The 20,425-nt window shown below is 35.0% G+C and overlaps 2 protein-coding genes across 4 annotated transcripts in view; one reads left to right on the plus strand and one right to left on the minus strand.

Annotated features, from left to right (window-relative positions):
* The window catches only part of LOC113234780, a 21,144-nt gene extending 6,685 nt beyond the window's left edge, over positions 1-14,459 (minus strand). Inside the window, exons 1-12 of one of the 3 annotated variants that reach the window (XM_026470261.1) lie at positions 14,243-14,459; positions 14,056-14,174; positions 13,371-13,516; positions 12,549-12,736; positions 12,177-12,247; positions 11,168-11,333; positions 10,607-10,797; positions 10,101-10,187; positions 7,482-7,986; positions 6,226-6,431; positions 3,821-3,946; positions 1,365-1,530 (exon numbers count right to left, since the gene is read on the minus strand). In XM_026470261.1, the coding sequence (XP_026326046.1) occupies positions 1,365-1,530; positions 3,821-3,946; positions 6,226-6,431; positions 7,482-7,986; positions 10,101-10,187; positions 10,607-10,797; positions 11,168-11,333; positions 12,177-12,247; positions 12,549-12,736; positions 13,371-13,516; positions 14,056-14,174; positions 14,243-14,312 (2,041 nt within the window). In that variant the 5' untranslated portion in view covers positions 14,313-14,459. Of the gene's footprint in view, positions 1-1,358; positions 1,531-3,820; positions 3,947-6,225; positions 6,432-7,481; positions 7,987-10,100; positions 10,188-10,606; positions 10,798-11,167; positions 11,334-12,176; positions 12,248-12,548; positions 12,737-13,370; positions 13,517-14,055; positions 14,175-14,242 lie in introns of all 3 variants that reach the window. The other 2 variants (XM_026470259.1, XM_026470260.1) reach the window with 2 other exon arrangements.
* A 709-nt stretch (positions 14,460-15,168) lies between these two features.
* LOC113234641 lies at positions 15,169-20,296 on the plus strand. The gene is made up of 3 exons (XM_026470038.1): positions 15,169-15,326; positions 15,406-15,540; positions 17,702-20,296. Exons 2-3 carry the CDS (start codon positions 15,416-15,418, stop codon positions 19,419-19,421), a joined length of 1,845 nt encoding a protein of 614 aa, XP_026325823.1. The 5' UTR covers positions 15,169-15,326; positions 15,406-15,415; the 3' UTR covers positions 19,422-20,296.
* Positions 20,297-20,425: the final 129 nt, after the last annotated feature.

Below are 20,425 nucleotides of genomic sequence, written 5' to 3' on the forward strand. Positions count from 1 at the left end.
TATATAAATTAATCGTAAATATAAATTACAAAAGCAAACAAAAAATCAAATAGCTAACTATCCTTTTTCTACACATTGCATGTGCAAAAGAAGGAAAGAGATCCATTATGTCAATTTCAAGAAGCTTATATAAACTTATTGGTCATTTTCAATTGTACGAAACATAACCGATTGAAATATTTGGAACAAAGAACATATAGAGTCGCGTTGATTTTAATTTTATTTTTAAAATGACTTTTTTTATTAAACGTTAGCAATAACTAACAAATTATTGTTGTACTCGTTTTACGGCTTGGGATTACCTTTCAGAAGTCAGAAAATATATTTGCCCGAAATAACGTTAGCTCGAATTTTCATAATGTCAAATGTATTTTTTTTTTTAGGAAGATTACAAAACAAAAGCTAATTTTGTGAAAAGCATCAAAATTGCTCGAAAGCGTAACGGTTTTACTATAAATCGGTTTTCGGAATTACGGATATTTGAGTTTACGTTTAGTTGTCATATCGGTACATTTCTTATAGTACACAATTGTTTTCACATTTGCAGTAATATTTGTATGTATGTATCTGCCCAACTCTTTATTATTTCTTTAAGTGAATTTGTACAAAATTCGACATAATAATATATATATAAATTAATTCATATTTACGATTATTGTATACACTTGTGTTCAAGTAATTTTCAGTCGACGCTAAATATGGTGCATTTTGTTTCGTTTCTTAAATTATTACAAGCAAAATTAGGCAGTATTGCAATGACGTTACAATTTATATTACATGTTTTAGTTTTTATATTTCGTTTCGTGTCACCACGTTTGTGTAGGTTAACTTCGGACATTTTTTTCGTGGTTTTTGTATTAGACCCGACGTCCATTTGTTGGTAGGTCAATGTGTGCCAAACTTAAATTAGGTGCTATTAAGGTTACTTAACGGTCTACGTTAAATTAATAAAATTTTAAAAGATACAAAGCAACAAAAAACTGGAAATGTAATGCCACCTAGAATAAAAACCGTTAGTTACAAAGTTAACTTATTTTGGCAGGTGAGACTTTCAGTTTCACGCCAAGTGGTACGTCATGATACTATTTTACACCGAGAAGAAAGGTGTACCGACTTTTGAGTTATCAACACGGAAACTTACTAGTTTTTTGTCATAATACGAATTTGACAAGGATTTCAACTTTCGGGTTTAACGAGGATTGCTATAAAAGCTCATAATATATAATCATTCTACTTCATTTCAAGTGATATTAAAGCCATGTGAGTGGTCAGAGTCAATTTTACTTACCGCATTTTTAACGTGAATTACTTATTACGAAAAATTAATTAAGGTACAAAAAAATTAGAACGTATCTGACCTGTACCTGGCCCGAGGAATTCGTCAAAGTCATCGCGATCATAGAGATCGTCCAAAGAGTCCTCGGAACTGTCGTCGAAGATGCGGTCAACAAAATCCGGCCGCAGGTGAGGGTTGCTGCGATCATCGCGCGTGTCCACTGTTAGCAACTTGTGCGTAGGAAACTCCAGCTCCTGCAAAGTCAATGCGATGAGGAGTTATAAATTTTATCCCCATTCTTATTTGAAGAGTTCAGGGAAAAAAATGATCAAAGTCCCTTGAGGAGAACTTTAGAAAAAAAGAATTTTTAAAGTGGAAAACTGTTCAATGTTGGTGAAGAAGACAAAAATACATTTATAAATCTTATTCAACTTTTCTACCATATAGTCTCCAGAATTTTAAGCCTAAAACTAAAAGTTTTTTTTTTGTTCAGGATATGGAACCTTATTAGCCTTTTTCTAATTTAGGCAAAATACGCTTAGCGTTTAATAAATTTATTAGGTGAATTTGATCGTTCTTTCCCTGGTCTCCTGATTTGATTTTTGTGTGGGGCCCAAATATTGGCTTGCAGAACCGGTCCGGATCCTAAAATATTTTTTTGTTGGGATTGAGCTCAGTACCGGTAATTCTAGAAAAGCTTAAATTGTAATCAGTAAGTATGCTTGTTTCGGGTTATCCGTACTATTCAGTACCTATCCAGGAAGTAATCTGGAGTTCCACCCCTATGTTGTGGATATTCCAAGAATTCGAACGAAGCGTTTCGCTTCCACATTTATATGACGAACGGGCATGGAGTGGAATTCCCTGCCTGCAGACTTGTTCCCTGAATATATATATATAACTTGGACCTTCTCAAGACGAGAGTGAATACGCATTATTTAGGTATGCATGCTTCATTGTCACTTTCCATCATGTGAGATGGAAGTCAAATGCGCACTTATTTTTTAACAAAAAAAAGTTATTTACGTAATAATAATACCATAAATAATATAAAAAGCATCATTCTGTAATCAAACTAAAGAATTATATTTAAAATATCTATTTGAAAGATACTTACTATTAAATTTAACATAACATAATATCGTAAAACCACATTGTAGTTAAGTAATAAGTTTAAGTAGCATTATAATGGCATTAATAATTGTTATCAGTCTACAAAACGAGTACAAATCACATCATAATCACATTAACTATATTGATTGAAAAAAGCGAGAATACGGAATCTATAATCGTGCTACCGGGACTGATTGCACCCCGCCAGTACCACGATTTCCCGGTATTTCCGGAACGGGAATTCTTGGAAGTAAGCCCTAGATTGGCTCGTTTGTGACGAAATAAGATTGCTAAACCTTCTTGAGCGTGTATATTCAAATTCTAAAAAATAAGCGCTTGCTAGCCTCGGCCTGGCAAACAGGCGCCGATTCTAATCCAGCTGGAACGACGGAATATTTCGTTGTGTTTGTTTGATCTTTGTATCAATAATAACACCCAACTATACTCTAGCCAAATTCGATGTAGAATGTTTAATAGCAAAACGTTGCTAGGCAACCAATGATGGCATAGGAAAAGAACATTTTTTTCAATGCTCATTATTAAGGCCTAGTCTTCCCACGGCCTGCTCCCTTAATTGGAATTTAAATAGATAGGTAGGTAATTGGGTTATGTAGAAGTAATACTTACCTAGCCAATTGTTATAAAGTTTACAAATTACTTATTGATACGTATGATTTAGGAATAAAAATAAGTGTTTGCATCCTATTAATATTTACTGCTAGATGATAGGTAATGGTAGATGAAAAGAAACAAAATTGTAAAATTTTATTTGATATTAATATACCACATATTAATCATCCAGCATCTGTTTCCGATTCTGAACTTGAATTACCATCAGAACTCGAATGTTTGCAATCTCTCCCTTCAAATCAAAAACACACTAAGGACGACACAGTTTTACAAATAATTAATTACTGGTCATTTTTATGTTATTTTAGGTGATTTGAAATTTCTGTTCAATACTCATTATAAACATGACTTCAAGATTTAGTATTATCCATAATCTAGTTGAATTTCGGGGGAATTGTGGTAACTGTGAAAGAGTAGTAAGAGAGTGAGATGAAAACCGTAAAAATCATGTTTTTGTTTGTTGACATTTGTTCTACATCAAATTTGGCTAGAGTATAGTGGAGTGTTTTCACAAAAAATATATGAATATCATTTTTTGTGAAAACACTCCACTATATATTTGAATGCATAAAATAATAAATATTCTAAAAAATTATCCATTATTGTAAGAAATACACTTCTAATACCGTCTCACATTCAACCCAAATAACAATATGGAACAGAAGATTTTGTTTTCGGTATTCCAAAGGTTCCACACAAATCAACCCATTATTTATTTTGGTGATTTAAATTTATCGGTGTACTGTGTCACGTTTATTACCGAAGTAAATATTCCAGAGATAAAGTAGAAGTGCTACTTACGTCTGCGTGGGCGGCGTTAGTGGCGGCGAGATGCAGGGTGAGGGGGCGCGGGCGCTTTTCCAGCACTATCGCCGCCTGCACCACCACCTCCTCCGACACGCAATCGCAGCCGCACACGTCGATCTCCTGATCACACAAACGTCATTGGTCCATAGTTGTGAGTTAAATAATTTGTTTATTCAGTGCTACACTGCACTCATACCTCATTATTTTATTTTGTATTATACATAAAGGAGAAAATATTTGTATATATTACGGTCACATCACGGTTTTGTGACCGTGGTTAGACCTGTCGTACTGTATGGATCAGAATGTAGGGCGATGAAAAGGGAGGATGAACGAACTGTGCATGCAGCGCAAATGCGAACATTGAGATGGGTGTGGAGTAACAGGTTACCGTGGTATGGAAGTATGTCACGTGACGAGAAGAGTGTTAGGTATGAATGTCTCCACATCATATATATATATATATCCGTCCGGATATAACGGGAAAGGAAGGCCAAAAAAAAGCTGGATGGATTGTGTGAAAGACGACATGGTTAAGAAAGGTGTGAGTATGGAAATGACGGCTGATAGGGGAGAGTGAATGAAAAATACATGTTGTGCCGACCTTACCTAGCGTGGGATAAGGACATGGAAGATCGCTCGCTTCCATTATAAATTATCGCATTACAGCGGCGAATAGGGCAAGCAAAACTTTACCGTGACTAAAGTACTCATCATCATCAACCCATTTACACGTCCCACTGCTGGGCACGGGTCTCCTGTCAGGCGAGCGTGCAGGCCATAGTCCGACACGGTGGGCTAATGCGGTTTGGGTTCACACGCTTTCCCAAGGTTGCGAACTTGACTTGACGTGCAAGTTTCGTCACGTAGTTTTCCTTCACCGAAAGCATTAATTTCGAGAAATTCAGAAGTGTGAGACTGGATTCGAACCCGCGGCCTCAACTTAAGAGGCGGTAGGTCAAACCGGCTTCAAGCACCCATGGATGCTTTCTTATTTACGAATCTTCTCCTAGACTAGTAAAATATGGGGTTCCACAAGGTAGCGTTCTAGGTCCATTGCTGTTTATTATTTATATTAATGACATGCCTAAATCAATTCCAAATCACATAACTTTATTCGCTGATGACTGTACTATTTTATTTGAAAATGAGACTGAAATAAAAAAATCCCTAACAAATGTAATGACATGGCTTCAATTTAATAATTTATTACTAAGTCTTGACAAAACGACAATTATGAATTTCAAGCAAAGGGGCAATAACTCTTTGACAAACAAATTAATTTATAACTCTCGTGTTATCAGTGAAACATCGGGAACCACATTCCTTGGACTTCACATTGATAGGAAAATGCAATGGGACGAACAACTTCAAATAATATGTAACAAGCTATCGAAACAATCATACGCTCTCTTTAAATTGTCTAAGGTGGTAAACAAAAACGCTTTACTTGTAGTTTACCACAGCTACGTAGCTGCAACACTCAGATATGGTATCTTATTTTGGGGTAATAGTAGCAACATAATACAAGTTTTTCGAGCTCAAAAGAGGTGCATAAGGGCAATCTGTGGACTGAAACAGACCGACAGTTGCAGAAACTATTTTAGAGAACTAAAAATTTTGACCTTGCCTTCATTATATATCTATGAAACAGCCTTATTTATACGACGACACCCACAACTTTTTCCTGTAGTTACAAGAGCACGACGTCCTAACCAACTACGCCAAATAAATTGTAAAACGTCACTATTTGAGAAGAGTATAATTGTAATGGCACCAAAAATCTATAATAAATTGCCATTACAGGTAAGGCAGAATGAAAATTTCGCTGAATTTAAACGCACATTATTTGAGTATTTAATTGAAAAATCATTTTATACATTAAAGGAATTTTGCTAACTAATTTCACATTAATTTATTATTGAGACGAACGTGACTGTATGACATTGATTTATTTACATTGATTATTATCTTAATTAAATTACTTTTGTTTTGATGTCCTAACTGTTGTAGATTTTAAGACTTGGTCCTGTGAAGGTGGAAGCCTATAATCAGTGGTTTGTGACTATTTAATGATAATTATTAGTGTTATTTTATTATTATTATTTGGAAGTATTGGACAAGTATAATTAATAATAATAGTATAATTCGTATGCCTTGATGGTACGTCATGGCGACCATAAAATAAATGTTATCATCTTTATTGTACCCATGATGACGAATAAAATGATTTGATTTGATTTTGTTGTATGATTAACTAATCAGAAAAAAATTAAATTAGAATAAAATTAGAAATAAAATCAGAGATGAGAGGTGTCCAAACTGTCCAGCACACCACGAGAGGACCGAGTTTGTAATGTGTAGTAATCATTGGACATCCAATCAGGCATAGAACGAACCTGTAACTGGTGGCATGCGTGCAGCACCTGCGTGAACGGCGCCGCGGACAGCGCGGCGTTGCCTCTGGCCGTTAGTGAGCGCAGGCGCAGGCAGCGCGCGGCGGCGGCGGCGCCCGCGTCCGTCAGCGCCGCGAGGTACGACACGTCCAGCCGCGACAGGTCCGCGCAGCTGCGGCACACCGCCAGGACGCCGTCGTCGCCCACGCCTTCATTCGTCACACAACAATCGGTTCAATTCATTGTGCCAGATGACCACACTAATTATCCTTGCATGTTTTTTTTTTTCACGATACCAAGTGACAGGACGAACAAGTCGTAAGTCTGGTATCGAGCGCCTTTTCATAGCAGTCGCAGTGCCCACTTAGAGCTTTAAATCGCAAAGATCTGAGGAACACTGCGCCTGTCACCATGAGACATAAGTTGATAAGTCCCATGTGAAATGTTGTATGTGTTGACTATCAGAGTAAATAATTACTTTTTCCTTGCCCTAACGACGACCACACTAATATTGTTACATCTTTAAAAAAAATTATATAATAATATTAGGTATTTAGATATAAATATTTTTCTCTGTAAAGTGTGTTATTTCGATATTTTAAATTTAAGATATGTTTTGTTGATTCATTGTCCGTTCCTCAGCCACCAAAGAATATCAGCGTTGGGTTGTTTTGCATGCACAACCTGACAAGTGCTGAGTGGTGACCATTTTGGATCTCAATGTTTAATATTAAGATTTACGTTGTACTAAATAAATATTATTTTCTTTCTTTTTTTTCTAATGGGAACCAATTGAAAGAAGCCCATTTCCTAAATTGGTCTTACCGGGAATCGTACCTCACCCAGCGCCCTGAACCTTAGCTACTGAAGTTGTGGAGCAGCAGTATATCATCAACGTGCAAATGCTGACAAATAAATTTTTGACTAGGACATTTCGACTTTGATTTTTTTTATACAGCTCATTCTTTCCACAAACAACAAGAATGTTGACTCACAATCATTTCTTGTGTTACATTTTCAAAATTTAAAAACAGATACTACGAATAACTTTTTAATAACTTTTAACTGCCTCCATGGCACCCGCGACACAGGGTTTCCCTAGTGCGGGGCTACGTCGTGTGTGCGTTATTAAAAAAAAAAAAAATACAAATGGCGTCAGCGTAACGATAATTATCGTAACTGTGTAAAACAAATTTACGCAAAAAAAATCGCATACAACTTTTATAATATGAATCAGTTATACAGATATATAGCCTTACCCGCGTGGGGGAAGTGCTTCCTAGAGTTGCAACTGGACACATTCAACATCTGCAGTTTTGGACATGATTGGGCGACCTGCTTGAGCACGGCATTTGTTATATAGATGTTTCTGCTCAGATTCAACGTTCTTAATTCCGATAGCTTCGATAGCGCACTACAAAAGGCTTCGTTGCCTTGAGGCATCAAACACAATTCCACAGATGTATATTCACTTAGGGAAAGCTCTTCTAATTTTGGTAGCTTGTTCAATATAGTAGGAACAATCTTCCACATTGACACAGGGCATACATCCAATTTAAGTGTAGTCAGAGTAGGTATGGTATCAATGGCTGCACTTAATACAGTGCCTTGTAGGCTGTAGCAGTTGAAGAACGCAAGTGAGGTGAGCTTGGGTGGATTGGAACCAGTCAAGAAGAGACCGGTTACATGTGTGTTATTTGCAACTGTTAAACTTTCTATGCAGGAGTCACTCTTTACCAATTGCACTAGACTGGAATCTGTAAGCTGCGAAAAAAAAAAACATGCCATCAAAAAGATGTAATTATGCCAAACGATCATATTACATAAATACGCGTAATTATCTACCACTAATTGTTAAGCAGGTTTATAGTTATGTACAAATATGTTATGCCACATATTTAATACAGACTCTGTAATGTTTAACAAACAAGTTGTTTCTGTACATTATTACCAGTGATTGGAGTAGATGGACCTGGTTCAGGTCAATTACCTCAAACATTATGTTTAATATCAATATGACTCCGCGGGACAATGACAATGTTGCCAATCCAATGCAAAATCCTGTGTTTATTTCTTTCGTATCGTAAAATATTGGAGGAATCTCAGTAACATCTTGCCACAGAAATTTTAGTTTCGACTTGTTTTTTCAAACTGGCAAATCAATGTACTTAACAAACACAAACAACAAGTACCAAGTACATTGTACAAAAAGTACAATGTACTTGGTACTTGGTGCAACGGGCTGGTATCCGCAACTCGACGACAAGGCACCTATTTTGCGTGTTTAACTTCATTTTATAAAATTTATTTAAATTTCTATATATGACACAAGAATATTCTTTGTTTGTTTGTTAGTTAGTTACTTACAAGGATACAGTTAGCAATTATTCATTATTGTATTTAAGACAATTCTTCATATGAAATCAATTAAAATCATAAAAATAGCATAACAAGGGACTGTGGATATACTTGGACAAAACTTATTTTTGGGAGGAAAGTCCATTTTGCAACAAAACCATTCGAAATGATCTCTATAAAATAGGCATATTCATATTATAACCACATGTCAATATCGCAAGTACCAAAAACCTCTATCCACTGGCCACTGATACATAATACAGTGCAACCAACTAATCTGATGAGGCAGAATAGGATTTTAGAATAGAATAGAATAAGTTTTACCACATTGAATGAACAAACTAACCGAGTACTAACAACTACATTAAATAATGGCGACACAGTGGTGCTGAGACTGTAAATTCCCTCTTAGTCAATGGCACACTACACTCATTATTGAGATTAAAACAGGCGAAGCCAGGAAAATGCTTTTCTTTTTTTAAATTAAATCTAATTTTCTTTAAAACTGTTGCTGTTGGCTCTGAAGTGCATTAGCAGGGATCGGAATATGTAGAGTTTTTTTACCTAAACTTCGAGGAACACAGACAGAAAATGGAGATTGCCGTAATTGCCGACAATGTTTTTTTGGTCCTGAACCTGTTCGGGATTCGGGAAATCGCTTAAGAACATTGAAAATTGACGTAATTTGGGGACAGGCAGGTACACTATATTTATCTTAACTTTGCGACACACAGTGGGTCTGATCTGCGGTATTACGGATATTGGTTTTTTTTTTCACGATAACTCTCTAAAAAAATTTGACATTTTTTTTCTTCAAAAATTGGCATTTTGGCGAGAGATCCTTCTCTCGATTGGCACGTCCTAATTAAATATTGTCATGTCACATTTTACCATAAGTCTAATAGTTCAGTAGGAAAAAAATAACATGTGTATTTTTTGTATGGGACCTTACCTTTAGTGCCTCATCGTTTCAAAGTCTGAGGGTCGTTTTCTAGAACTCTACTCAATGCTCAAGTCAGGCTTTGAGTATGGTTTAAAGCACTCGAAATCATACTCAAGTCCCTGCCATTAGGGTCGTATTTCCAGTGCTTGTGTTTCAATTGCAATCCTGACTTGAGGATTGAGGGTTCTAGAATACGACTCTCAGTCTAGTCTTGGAATCGCTACAGACGTATTATTAGACCTATCTTCTATAGATTTGGACACTAAATGCGACCCCAATTATGCCTATTCATAAGTAATTGGGGTACGGGATTCTGGAATTTCGAACAGGTCCAGGACCTAAAAAATATTGTCGTGAGGCAGTCTCCTTTTTCTGTCTATGTTCCTCGAAGTTAAGGTAAAAAGATCTACCTATTCCGATCCCTGATAATTAGAGGTGATCACAGTATATCAATTACTGGTTGCACTGATGAAAGGCTGCACAGATCCTGACCTAAGCCATCCTGATAATAACAGTCTCACAGAAGGGTCAATGGCCCCATATATAAACTTAATAAACGGAGTATAATACCAATTACCTTATTGCAAGATATGAACGAGAGATTCTTGAGCTGTTTGCAACCATATATAAGTGGGTTCCAATTTTTCGTGTGCATACCGACGACCTGAAATAAGAAATAAAATGTAATACAATCACATCGTCACATGCATAAAACAACGCGAAGAACAGGTGGGTCAGTATCATAATCACTATATCATCAAAATGACCTAACCAGCATAAGGGCTAGATCGAAAACGACTACCTCTGCAGAGAGGCTATAACTTACAATGTGTTGGTAGCAAAATGACTAGATAACTTCTTCCTATCTGTTTTAATTATCATGTTTGCACCCCTGTTCATTATTTTGAACCCAGCTCTTCGGTTGACTGGTAGAGAATGCCTAATGGCATTAAGTATTTGTACTGTTTTGTGTGCAATTAAGTTTAAATAAATAAATATGGAATTGACTGTATAAATCTATATTTAAAAATATATATGTAGTTAGTTTTCTTAGTAATTTGCTGAAGGGTCTTGTCATAGTACCTTGAGCTCCTCAAGGTGCGGGCAGAACTTGCCGACGGTATGGGCCGTGCGGTCATTGAGTGCCGACCAGTGGTGGTCTATGTGCAGCCGCAGCAGTGCACCGCCCAACCGCGCCAACACGCGCCGCAGCACCGCTGTCGTCAACGTTACCGGCACATGCTGCCACCACGATGTCTTGAACATGCGGATGCCTGCCACACCACTCGTTTCTTAAGTACTATGCTAGTCAATAAGAGGTCACTATCTTTTTCACTTCCTTGTATGAAATTGTGCATTTATTTCAACATTTATTATTTAATAGTATGAACTAACCACACTGTGCACGGTGGCGGACTAAGGCTTAAATCCTCTCCCAAATATAAGTTAATACTATAGGACCATGGACTATTATGTCACAAAAAGTAAAATGAATAACATAGCAAGTGCAACACATAATAACTATGTAAGGTCCATTATTTACCATGAGCAAATCACAACTGGCAAAGCAGAGCACAGCTGTCAAAACACTCGTCTCTACTTCACTTTGGTGATGGTATGGTAATTACGTGAACATTTACTCACTTGACAAATACTCCTGAATCATGTTTTGCCAATTTTTACTGACACGTTCTGAGCGGATGAGATCTCTTATTGGCACATACGTGAGCACGTGGTTCATACAGTCACGGTTTAGGATGTCCAGTATTGTATAGCTCGCCTCTTCCTCAGGCTCTTCCTCTGGGTTTGGCTATAAAGTAGTATAAAAACTACACTGCAATTTTATTTATTATCGAGATTAAAGCGTTTACACACATATAAATTAAAAAAAGAACAAAATGAAAAGACCAAAAACAAGAGAATATGAGATATGGGACAGACGGGATGGATAAATTAACATTTTGACTAAAGTGAATCAAAGGAAATGAAACTATTATATCATAACTAAATCGGGCACATTAATTTTTTTCAAACAAACCAATGTTTCGGATCATTTACAGGTCCCATGGTCACAGCTGACTAAAATAAACCATTTACGTCACAACATAGAACATGAAGTTTTAAATCAAAATATGCAAATAACTTTATAGTGGGAACTTTGTAAGTTATGTCCATTAGTAATAAGAATAAAATATTTATTCACTCTCACTTCGGTTTTTGTAATCACATATTGGCTATTAGTTAAGTTACTGTGGTAAGAGAGGATTAACATTTTTATTTATTTATTTACTTACTTATTAACCTATACTATACTGACATTCAATTATATTGACAATTATATTCATGAATTACTTATACTATAACATCAGCGCATCCTAAAGATGCACAGGTCACCCCCAGCTCTATCCATCTGGATAGAGTTGGGAGAGATAGAGCATTTGTTTTAAATATATTGAAATTTAATACATACTGTATTGTCGATTTAGTTAATTAATAAAGTAATAATAAAGGCTTTTGATTTGATTTGATTTTTAAGGGAGGATACAATATAATATTGTTATACATTTTAGGGTTACTACATTGCATCGCTTGTGCAGTAAGTTATTATATTAGTATTATTACTAAAAGATTAAATATGTTAAACATTGCTTACAACAACTTGTTCACTAGTCTCTGAACTAGTTCCTTCTCCATGTTCTGAACAAGATTCAGGGTTGGCAGCAACTGGAACAAAAATGGGACAGAACCTGCATGTATGCATGCTATAAATTCGCATACAATTTCAGTTCTTTGTATGTGATGTCATATAAATTTTGGAGCTTATCCTGAGTGCATAAACATAGCATGTATTTTTACAATGTTAAGAAATAATTGTGCTTGAAATTATGGTTAATTAATTGCAATGATTGTAACGCACCTCAATATTTTATTATGGTTGAATAAGCAACTGATTTTTTGATAACACATGAAATCCACTTTATACAATCCAGTAAATTAGCATGATTATTATTATGTATGTACTCACCATCATCCAGCGGGTTTTGCTGATCACTGCTGTGAGATCCAAGGGTATCTGTATCTATGCGCTCGCCTCTTGGTTTCCAGCGCACTCTGCCGTTAGCATCTTCAGCTGGTTGATGCCAGCTGTCTGCTGGTGATATTCTCAGGTTACGCCCTCGTAACTGCTTTTCTTGTTTTGGTGCTTGGAGTGCTCTGGAACATTGAATATTATGTTAATACTGATATATTTACCACACTTAACTCTCTATAAGCATGTGCTAGTAGTCTCAACTATAAATTGAAATAGAAAATTAATTATAAAATATTTTTTATAATTAATTTTTCACCTTTGCATATTGGTAAGCAACATCTATAACAGTTGCAGTGCCACTCAGAGCTTTAAATCGCAAAGATTTTAGGAGCACTGCCACTGTGCCCTGAGACATAAGTTGACAAGTCCCATGTGCCTATAATTTCACCAGCACTCTTACTCTTCCAAACCAGAATGCAGTAGTTCTCACCTTACTGCTTGGTGGCAGAAATAGGTAAGATTGTAACACTTCCCTGGACGAACTCTTTCACAAGAAATTATACTGCTACTAAAACAGTACAGTGGTAAGCGACAGGCCTGTCCTTAGCAGTTGCAGTGCCGCTCAGCGCTTTAAGCCGCAAAGATCGGAGGGGCACTGCTACAGCGCCAAGTGGACAAGTCCCATGTGCCTGTAATTTTACAAGCTTATCATAATTTAAAAAGATCTAAAATGACAAATGCATAGTTATTTGTTTTTAAACCTAGTTTAAAACGTATATTTATGTATTTTTAGATATATTCAGAAATAGAACATACTTATGAGCATCAGCAGGATTGCTGTAAGTAACAAACGCATATGTTGGTGTGGGTGTTTTATTTGGCCCCTTGTCACCCATTCGCAGCCAGCAGCTCTTGATAAAGCCATACTGGGCAAACACCCCAAAAAGCTCTGTACGTGTTGTCTGAAATCAGAAAAATATCACTAGATTCAGATTTATTCATATTTTGAAAGGTTCTATAGACTACGTTAGTAGTGGTAGAATTTGTCAAATCAACCAGGTTACTGTCATAATAGCTTTTTACTACTTAATGATTTTATTGTCTCTATTGTATTTTTACACCAAAATATACATGTTATTGTAATGGTAGCTAAATATATCAGTGTCTTCAGGGCAACAGTACCTATTTCAGTTTTCCAATGTATGGGCTCCATGTACTGATGGCAGCACATCAAGCTACACAATGACGAATTTTGTTCTGTTACACATGAGGCGATATTTGTAAAAAAAACTCTTGCAGCTAAAACTTGCAGTTATTTCATATATTCAGTGCACTAGTGTTTAATGTACCAAATAAATAGAAATATAACACATTAGTGTTGAAAATGACAAGATATGTGTTTAGTATAGAAACACTGCTAATTTATTTTAACCTATTTAATAACAAAACAGCCTCCTAATTCAAATGGTTTTAAAAAGTTTGCTTTCGAGACGTTTCTTACCTTCGGCGGTAGGTTGGACACATACAACTTCCTGATAGGGATCCCATCTTCAGTGTGAGTGGGTACACTTCGCAAACCATAAGGAGTTACTTCAAGGTTCGAACTAATAGCATCTGGAACTAATAAATTGTACAACTTTTCGACTTTCAAAACAAACGGAATAAATGACGTGCAACACTATACATACAAAGTTCACGGCTGACGGCATGAAATAATTCAGGATTGAGAAATCGCTCCTCGTCTTCTTCGAAAAACATGGCGAAAGGCAATGTTTTATAGAGCAGCTGAATATCCCTTCGCTAAACCCCTCTATTGGTAGAACATGATAACGTTATAAAGCAATGAGATACAGAAAATTTAGAGAAATACGCAAAATAAAATTGATAATCGCAAATGCAGTCAACATACAAACGGTTCGTGTTATTTTTTTTTTTATCATGTTCAATGTTGCTACTTTCCAATTTGAAATCGTACGTATGGTATGTTCTTAGACTATGGAAACTAAGGGTATGTTGTACGTATGTGCATACTATGTTACCAAAACTAGCCAATTTAAAATAAATTATGTAACTACAGGAATCAAACAAATTAAAATGTTATAATGCATTGTAAAATGCAAATGGATGTAAAGTTACAGGGAAGATATTGTAATACTATGGTTGTAATCATATTTATAGTTCGGATATTTTAACAGTGCAATGTCCTGAGTTAACAACTACACCGAGTATTGTCGGGTAATTATCTGAAAAATTTCAATGGTGGAAATTTATCCCGAAAAATTGGAAAAATATAACATCGAAGGCTCATATTAAGTTCTACGTTGAGAAATATCTTTTGAAACGGACGGAACTATACCGAATGAATGAAAATTTAATTAATTGTACAGATCGACCTATACCTTGTATATCTTTCTCTCTTTTGGTTTCGCACAAATGCTAATGTAAAAACGAGAGAAATATTATTTTCATGAGTAGTATTTTCAAGGTCGTCTTTCAAATCATTCGGTCGGTCAACTCAATATCACTCAATCGTTCGATTTTCTCTCCATTCGCCATTTCGCGGATTTTCGCCATTGATTTGTTTGTGGTTGCTCGCTGCGTCAATCAAACAAAACAAAACATAATCGCAATCGTGACGTTGTCTCGCTATACAAAAACAAAATACAAAACATGTCGCAAATTCCTATTTTTTGAAAAGTTTAAATTTTAGTGAAGCTGGACTCTTAATAACTCGTTGGTTTATAAATTTTTTGTTGCAAGAGTTGCTCTGAGGTGAGTGTAGTTTGTGTAATTCCTAGTTTTAGGTTTTTATTTGCAAATTTTACATAGTTTGACATTAATTTCTTTAAAGATTTATTTAAATGGACGGGGCTGCCTTCGAGCACAGCGACTCAGATTCAGGAGAGAGTTGGACCTTGCTGGAAAATACGCCAACATACGGGGATGACGCCCCGGATTTTTCTGGGGAGCATGCTCGACAGGAAGGGTAAGTTATTTTTTTTGTTTTGAACTACCATATGTAGTATTTTATGGTTGACTGATTTATGACAGATGTAACTAGCTGCGCCTATGTGGACTAGGATTGACCTTGACGTCGTAATATCATGTGCCGCAGTTGTGTACATACCTACATACTTACCATAACATTTCGTGTATTGATCCAATTTTCTTGACACAACTATTATTATCTTTACAATATATTGAAAACTAAAACAATTTTATTTTGTATATCTACAGACTACAAACTTTTTTACTATCAATATTGCCCCCATAGTACATAACACCAGGTTGTTTTGTATGGCATTACTATCTCTAATAATACTTTCTGTAATAGGTCTCGAAATAAACTTACCAGCTATATACATTAAAAATAGAGTAGGTAGCAATCAGTTATAGATAAGAATGAATAGTTTATTTAATGCAGTTACTGTTAAAAACAATAATAATAATATCCACAATTAAGGAGTATCGTAACAAAAACCAATAAATTACATTTTAATTTGTTCCACTTTTTAAATGCCAAACTGTAGTTTTAGTATGAATTGTTTATCAAACCTGAACAGCAACTGCTAAATACTCCTTAAAAATACGAATAAAATGCAACAAATCCATTAAATGAGACTGACGAAATTAAAATTGGATTTATCGGTTTTTGTTCTGAAGTTCCATAATTCATAAAGGTAAGCCAAAATGTGTTTTGTCAAAGTATATAACCGAGTTTTGGTATGCTGGAAAAATGCCAAAAGTGGAGCAGTGAATGACCTGGCGTATTCCTTTATTGTCTTGCTTTCATGAACAAATATTTTGAGAACTCTTTGTCTTACTTACGAATGTAGAATACAGATGTTAAGTAAAAGCTGAGCAGACAAGTTAAATTTAGATCTCACTATTTTATGGAATTTTAAATTAATTTTAACAGTCAAAAAGTCCTTTATCACTGCTAATGTTTAAGGTACAATAGGTAATTTGAGTTGTCACCCATATAATATATATATATTCACTGTATACAATCTACAGTTCTTACAAGACACACATTTTACTGGAGATATAAAAGCCAAATTAATTTAACTATAAAGTAAATACATAAATTATACCCACCATTGTAAATTTTTAAACCAGTCATATCAGATTATTAAATTGGAAATCAAATACCTAATCAATAACACATTATAAAAATGACTTATGCAAGCTATCACATTTAATTTTCATCTGTGAGTTAAGAAAGCATTAAATTTTTATTCAGAGATAATAGTTTGGTTTTTTTAATAATAGTTTATTTATTCCACATTGACACTTAAATTTCACACCATAATATCAAAGTAACCATTTGAATGTGGAAGACTGGTGCTCAAACTAGGTAAAGCTGTGTAATAATAAATGTGCTACATACATAGTTGCATCAGTCGCATGGCATAGAATAAATATTAATAATGTACAAATGTATGGTATATAAAGATGGTTTTATTACCTTGAATCGGATCTTTGATCATTGTTGTAATACTCGGATTCCTTATTTTTATTCCTTATTTTATTTTTATTTATTATTGTATGATAGAAATTGAATATATAACATAAAAGATCTTGATAAGAAATAAAACATTTGAGAAAGTTAAAGTTTTATGAGATAATATTATCACATGATTAACTAATGTTTTGGTACAGTGTTGTGATAATATTGTTAGTTGAACCAATGACAACAATGTTATCATTATATAACTACAGGAAAAATTATGTCAATTGATCATAAACATTTACTCATTTTTGTCACCTTGATCTACATATTTTAGTTATGCATTCTAATTATGTATAGTACTGATTCATAAAGTGTATAGCAGGTGTTAAATTTGGAATAAATAATGATTTATGTAGAATTTCTTACAAAACGAATGGTATCTATCAACGGTACAGTTAATAGCACATCAAGCTATACGCTTTTGTTTGAATATTGCGTCCAGTGCAATGGAACAAGATCCGTCTATGTGTAGCTTTATGTGCTGCCGTCTGTACCTATAACAACTGTAAGTATAAATACAACAGACAGTAACTAGTGCACTTAGTATGTATTTACTTCAACAGATCTGTCTGATACCATTTTAGATGACCCTCTTTGATTGTGTTAATTTCAATAGTGTTTGTTTTCTTCACAGAGATGCGGCGGAACACAATGAAAAAGATGAAGACACTGATGGAATATCCATAATAAGTGACAGTGACCCTGAATCAACAACACCTTGCGAGTTGACTTTTGACAAATGTTTGCTAGAGGAGGACCGTCCAACAGACCCAGAAATCCCAGAATATGTTTCGATAAATCCACCACACCCTACCAATAATCGTAACGAAAGTCAAGAGTCTGTAAGGGGCGACGATGATTTTCTTGGAGATAACACCGGGAAACTGAAAACGTATGTCCATCGACGAAATAAGAGACTGAGTACTGTACTCAATATCATAGTACTGGGGAGCGTCATCACTGCTGCAGGTGTAGCTATTGGTCATATGTGGGGTGCTAAAAATGAATGCTCAATGCACGCCACACCCTCGGTCAATAAAATACTTTCAAACCTTTATAAACTACAAGAAGAAAATGCATATTTGCGCAATAAATTAAAAGAACTCACTTTTATAAACAACATCCATATGCAATACAGAAAAGCAGAAACCGAAAAGCTACCATTAAGACAAAAATGTAGAAAAGTTTTTGAGGAGCCTTTGACTAACAAAAATGTAGACAAAATCACCAAATGTGTTGACAATGAAATCATGCCTGGAAAGATTTTGGATATTAGAGCAATAGAGTATGAGTATGAGAAAGATTTTTTAAGTGACATTGACAAACTGAAGAATGTATATCAACAAAATAAGAGTTGGCTTGATGAAGAGATCGCTAAACGCATGAAGAATGAGGAACAGTATTTAAAAAAAATGAAAAATAATTTAAAATCCCCCAAGTCAATTAGATTAAATGAAGGCAAAAAGTCTTTATACAATGAGAGCTTAAAGAAACAATCAGAAATAATAAACGAACTACCCAGCAGCGTTGAAAAAATAATAAATGTTACAGATCCGTTAACACATTCTATATCCAATGTGTATGAACATAATATTGTAAAGGATATAATACCAGAAAAAAGGGTATCTTATGCGGATTCCTTGAAATCTGGCCACAAAATGGTAAAAAGAAGTATTCAGAATGAAGTATCATTTAATAAAACGAAGGTACTTGCTAAGAAAAGAAAACCGAAAGAGTTCGATACTATTTCTGAAAATTCTATGAGTGAAGATGAATTGAGAAAAGACGACAGGTATGTAGGAAACAAGTACAAAATAGTAAGGAAGAAGAGTGATCGTCAAAAGAGTCACAAGAAGCAAAAGAGGAAGAACAAGTATGAGCAATGGGAGATGAAAGGAGGTTACATGAAGGACTATGATGATTTTTCTATAACATCTGGACAAGATAACGAATATGCCTTGAGAAATCCCGATAAAAATTTCTTAAGCCGCGAATTCGAGCGCAACAACTATGTTGGTCAGTTTTCAGAAACTGACGAAAATGTAAAGTCAACAGAACCAGATAGTGATCATAAATCGAAGCTGGAAAAAACCGAAAGTCGTGTATCCAAGCGGAACAAAGTCAAAGGGAAGAATAACAGAGATAAGGAAGCGAATTGGTATGAGACGAGGGCTGCCTTTCGTAATGAAGCTAGAAAGAAACTTGAACAAGAGTTGTTTGGAGAATCTACTCCCAACACTGCTGGCTGGTATTTTCGGCGCATGCAGCGCCGAGAGCAATGCCGCGTCAAGGGAGATAACAGCACTTATAAAAGACTATCCAAGCGCATCATGAATTATAAAACCAAACATTAAGACATGAGCATTCTAAGAATTTTCAGGAAAATTTTGTGTCATAAACAACGGGATACACCCATATTGAGTCTATTGAAAGAAATTGTTAAATGTAGCTATGTTCATAGGAATGTAGAATGATCGACGTCGCTCTTAGGAGCGATGATGGGTGTGATTAATCAGATTGAGATAATAGTATTGTGTTCACCATGCACATAGTAAGTGTTATGAAGTGGTGCGCTACAAGGCAGAGGAATGTTTGTAGTCAATCTTTCTTATCAAGCATTCACTGAAGTAGCAAATGTCGCTAAGTATAGTGTCGTTAATAGAATGCTTTAATTACGTAGAAATCATTCAGTGCTTAAATCTACTTTCGAGAGCAGCATTTACAAAAATTCCTCTTCCTTGATGCAGACATTGTTAGTGTTTAAAAAACAATATCAAAGTTTTTAAGCTTTGCTGGTGCTTAGCACTCATAGCTTGTCTAATACTTTTATGAATCCTCTATTTTGTACTAACTTTATGTAATTTAGATCTATGTCTTTTGGACTTGATGCTAATTAATTACTACATAATATTTGTAATTAATGTTATTAGTACATAATTCCGATTTATAGTCTTAAGATTGTGCAAACACTTTTAAAGGAAACTCACTTGGCTCATTCTTTAAAGCTAGCAACAACTAGGATTGTTAGAATTGTATGTACATGGCAAAGTTAACCCTATTGCAAAGCAAAAATAATTTTGCATTTTCTGAACGACTGATATGCAAATGCAAATTTAATTTAGTGCTCCTTATGTCCTTATGTATTTTAGGTGGAAATTATCAAAACTAGTATTTTGATAATACATTTATTTTATTACTCATACAGTATTTATTTACACTTGCCCTTATGGATTCTCGCATCCAGTGATATTTTTAGTTTTAACGCAATATTTCAAAATTTTAAGTAATAAATAATTCAAACGAAAATGTTTTTTCACTTTTATTTCACTCCTTATTAGTTTGTTACCAGTTCATAGTA

The sequence above is a fragment of the Hyposmocoma kahamanoa genome, unplaced genomic scaffold (genome assembly GCF_003589595.1).
Source record: "Hyposmocoma kahamanoa isolate Upper Pololo Valley unplaced genomic scaffold, ASM358959v1 86, whole genome shotgun sequence".
In the NCBI taxonomy this organism is placed as follows: Eukaryota; Metazoa; Arthropoda; class Insecta; order Lepidoptera; family Cosmopterigidae; genus Hyposmocoma; species Hyposmocoma kahamanoa.

Coding starts and splice junctions, on each gene's coding strand:
- LOC113234641 (XM_026470038.1), top strand. CDS start 15,416: ATGGACGGGGCTGCCTTCGAGCACAGCGACTCAGATTCAGGAGAGAGT. Junction 15,541..17,701: donor GAGCATGCTCGACAGGAAGG/GTAAGTTATTTT, acceptor TTTTCTTCACAG/AGATGCGGCGGAACACAATG.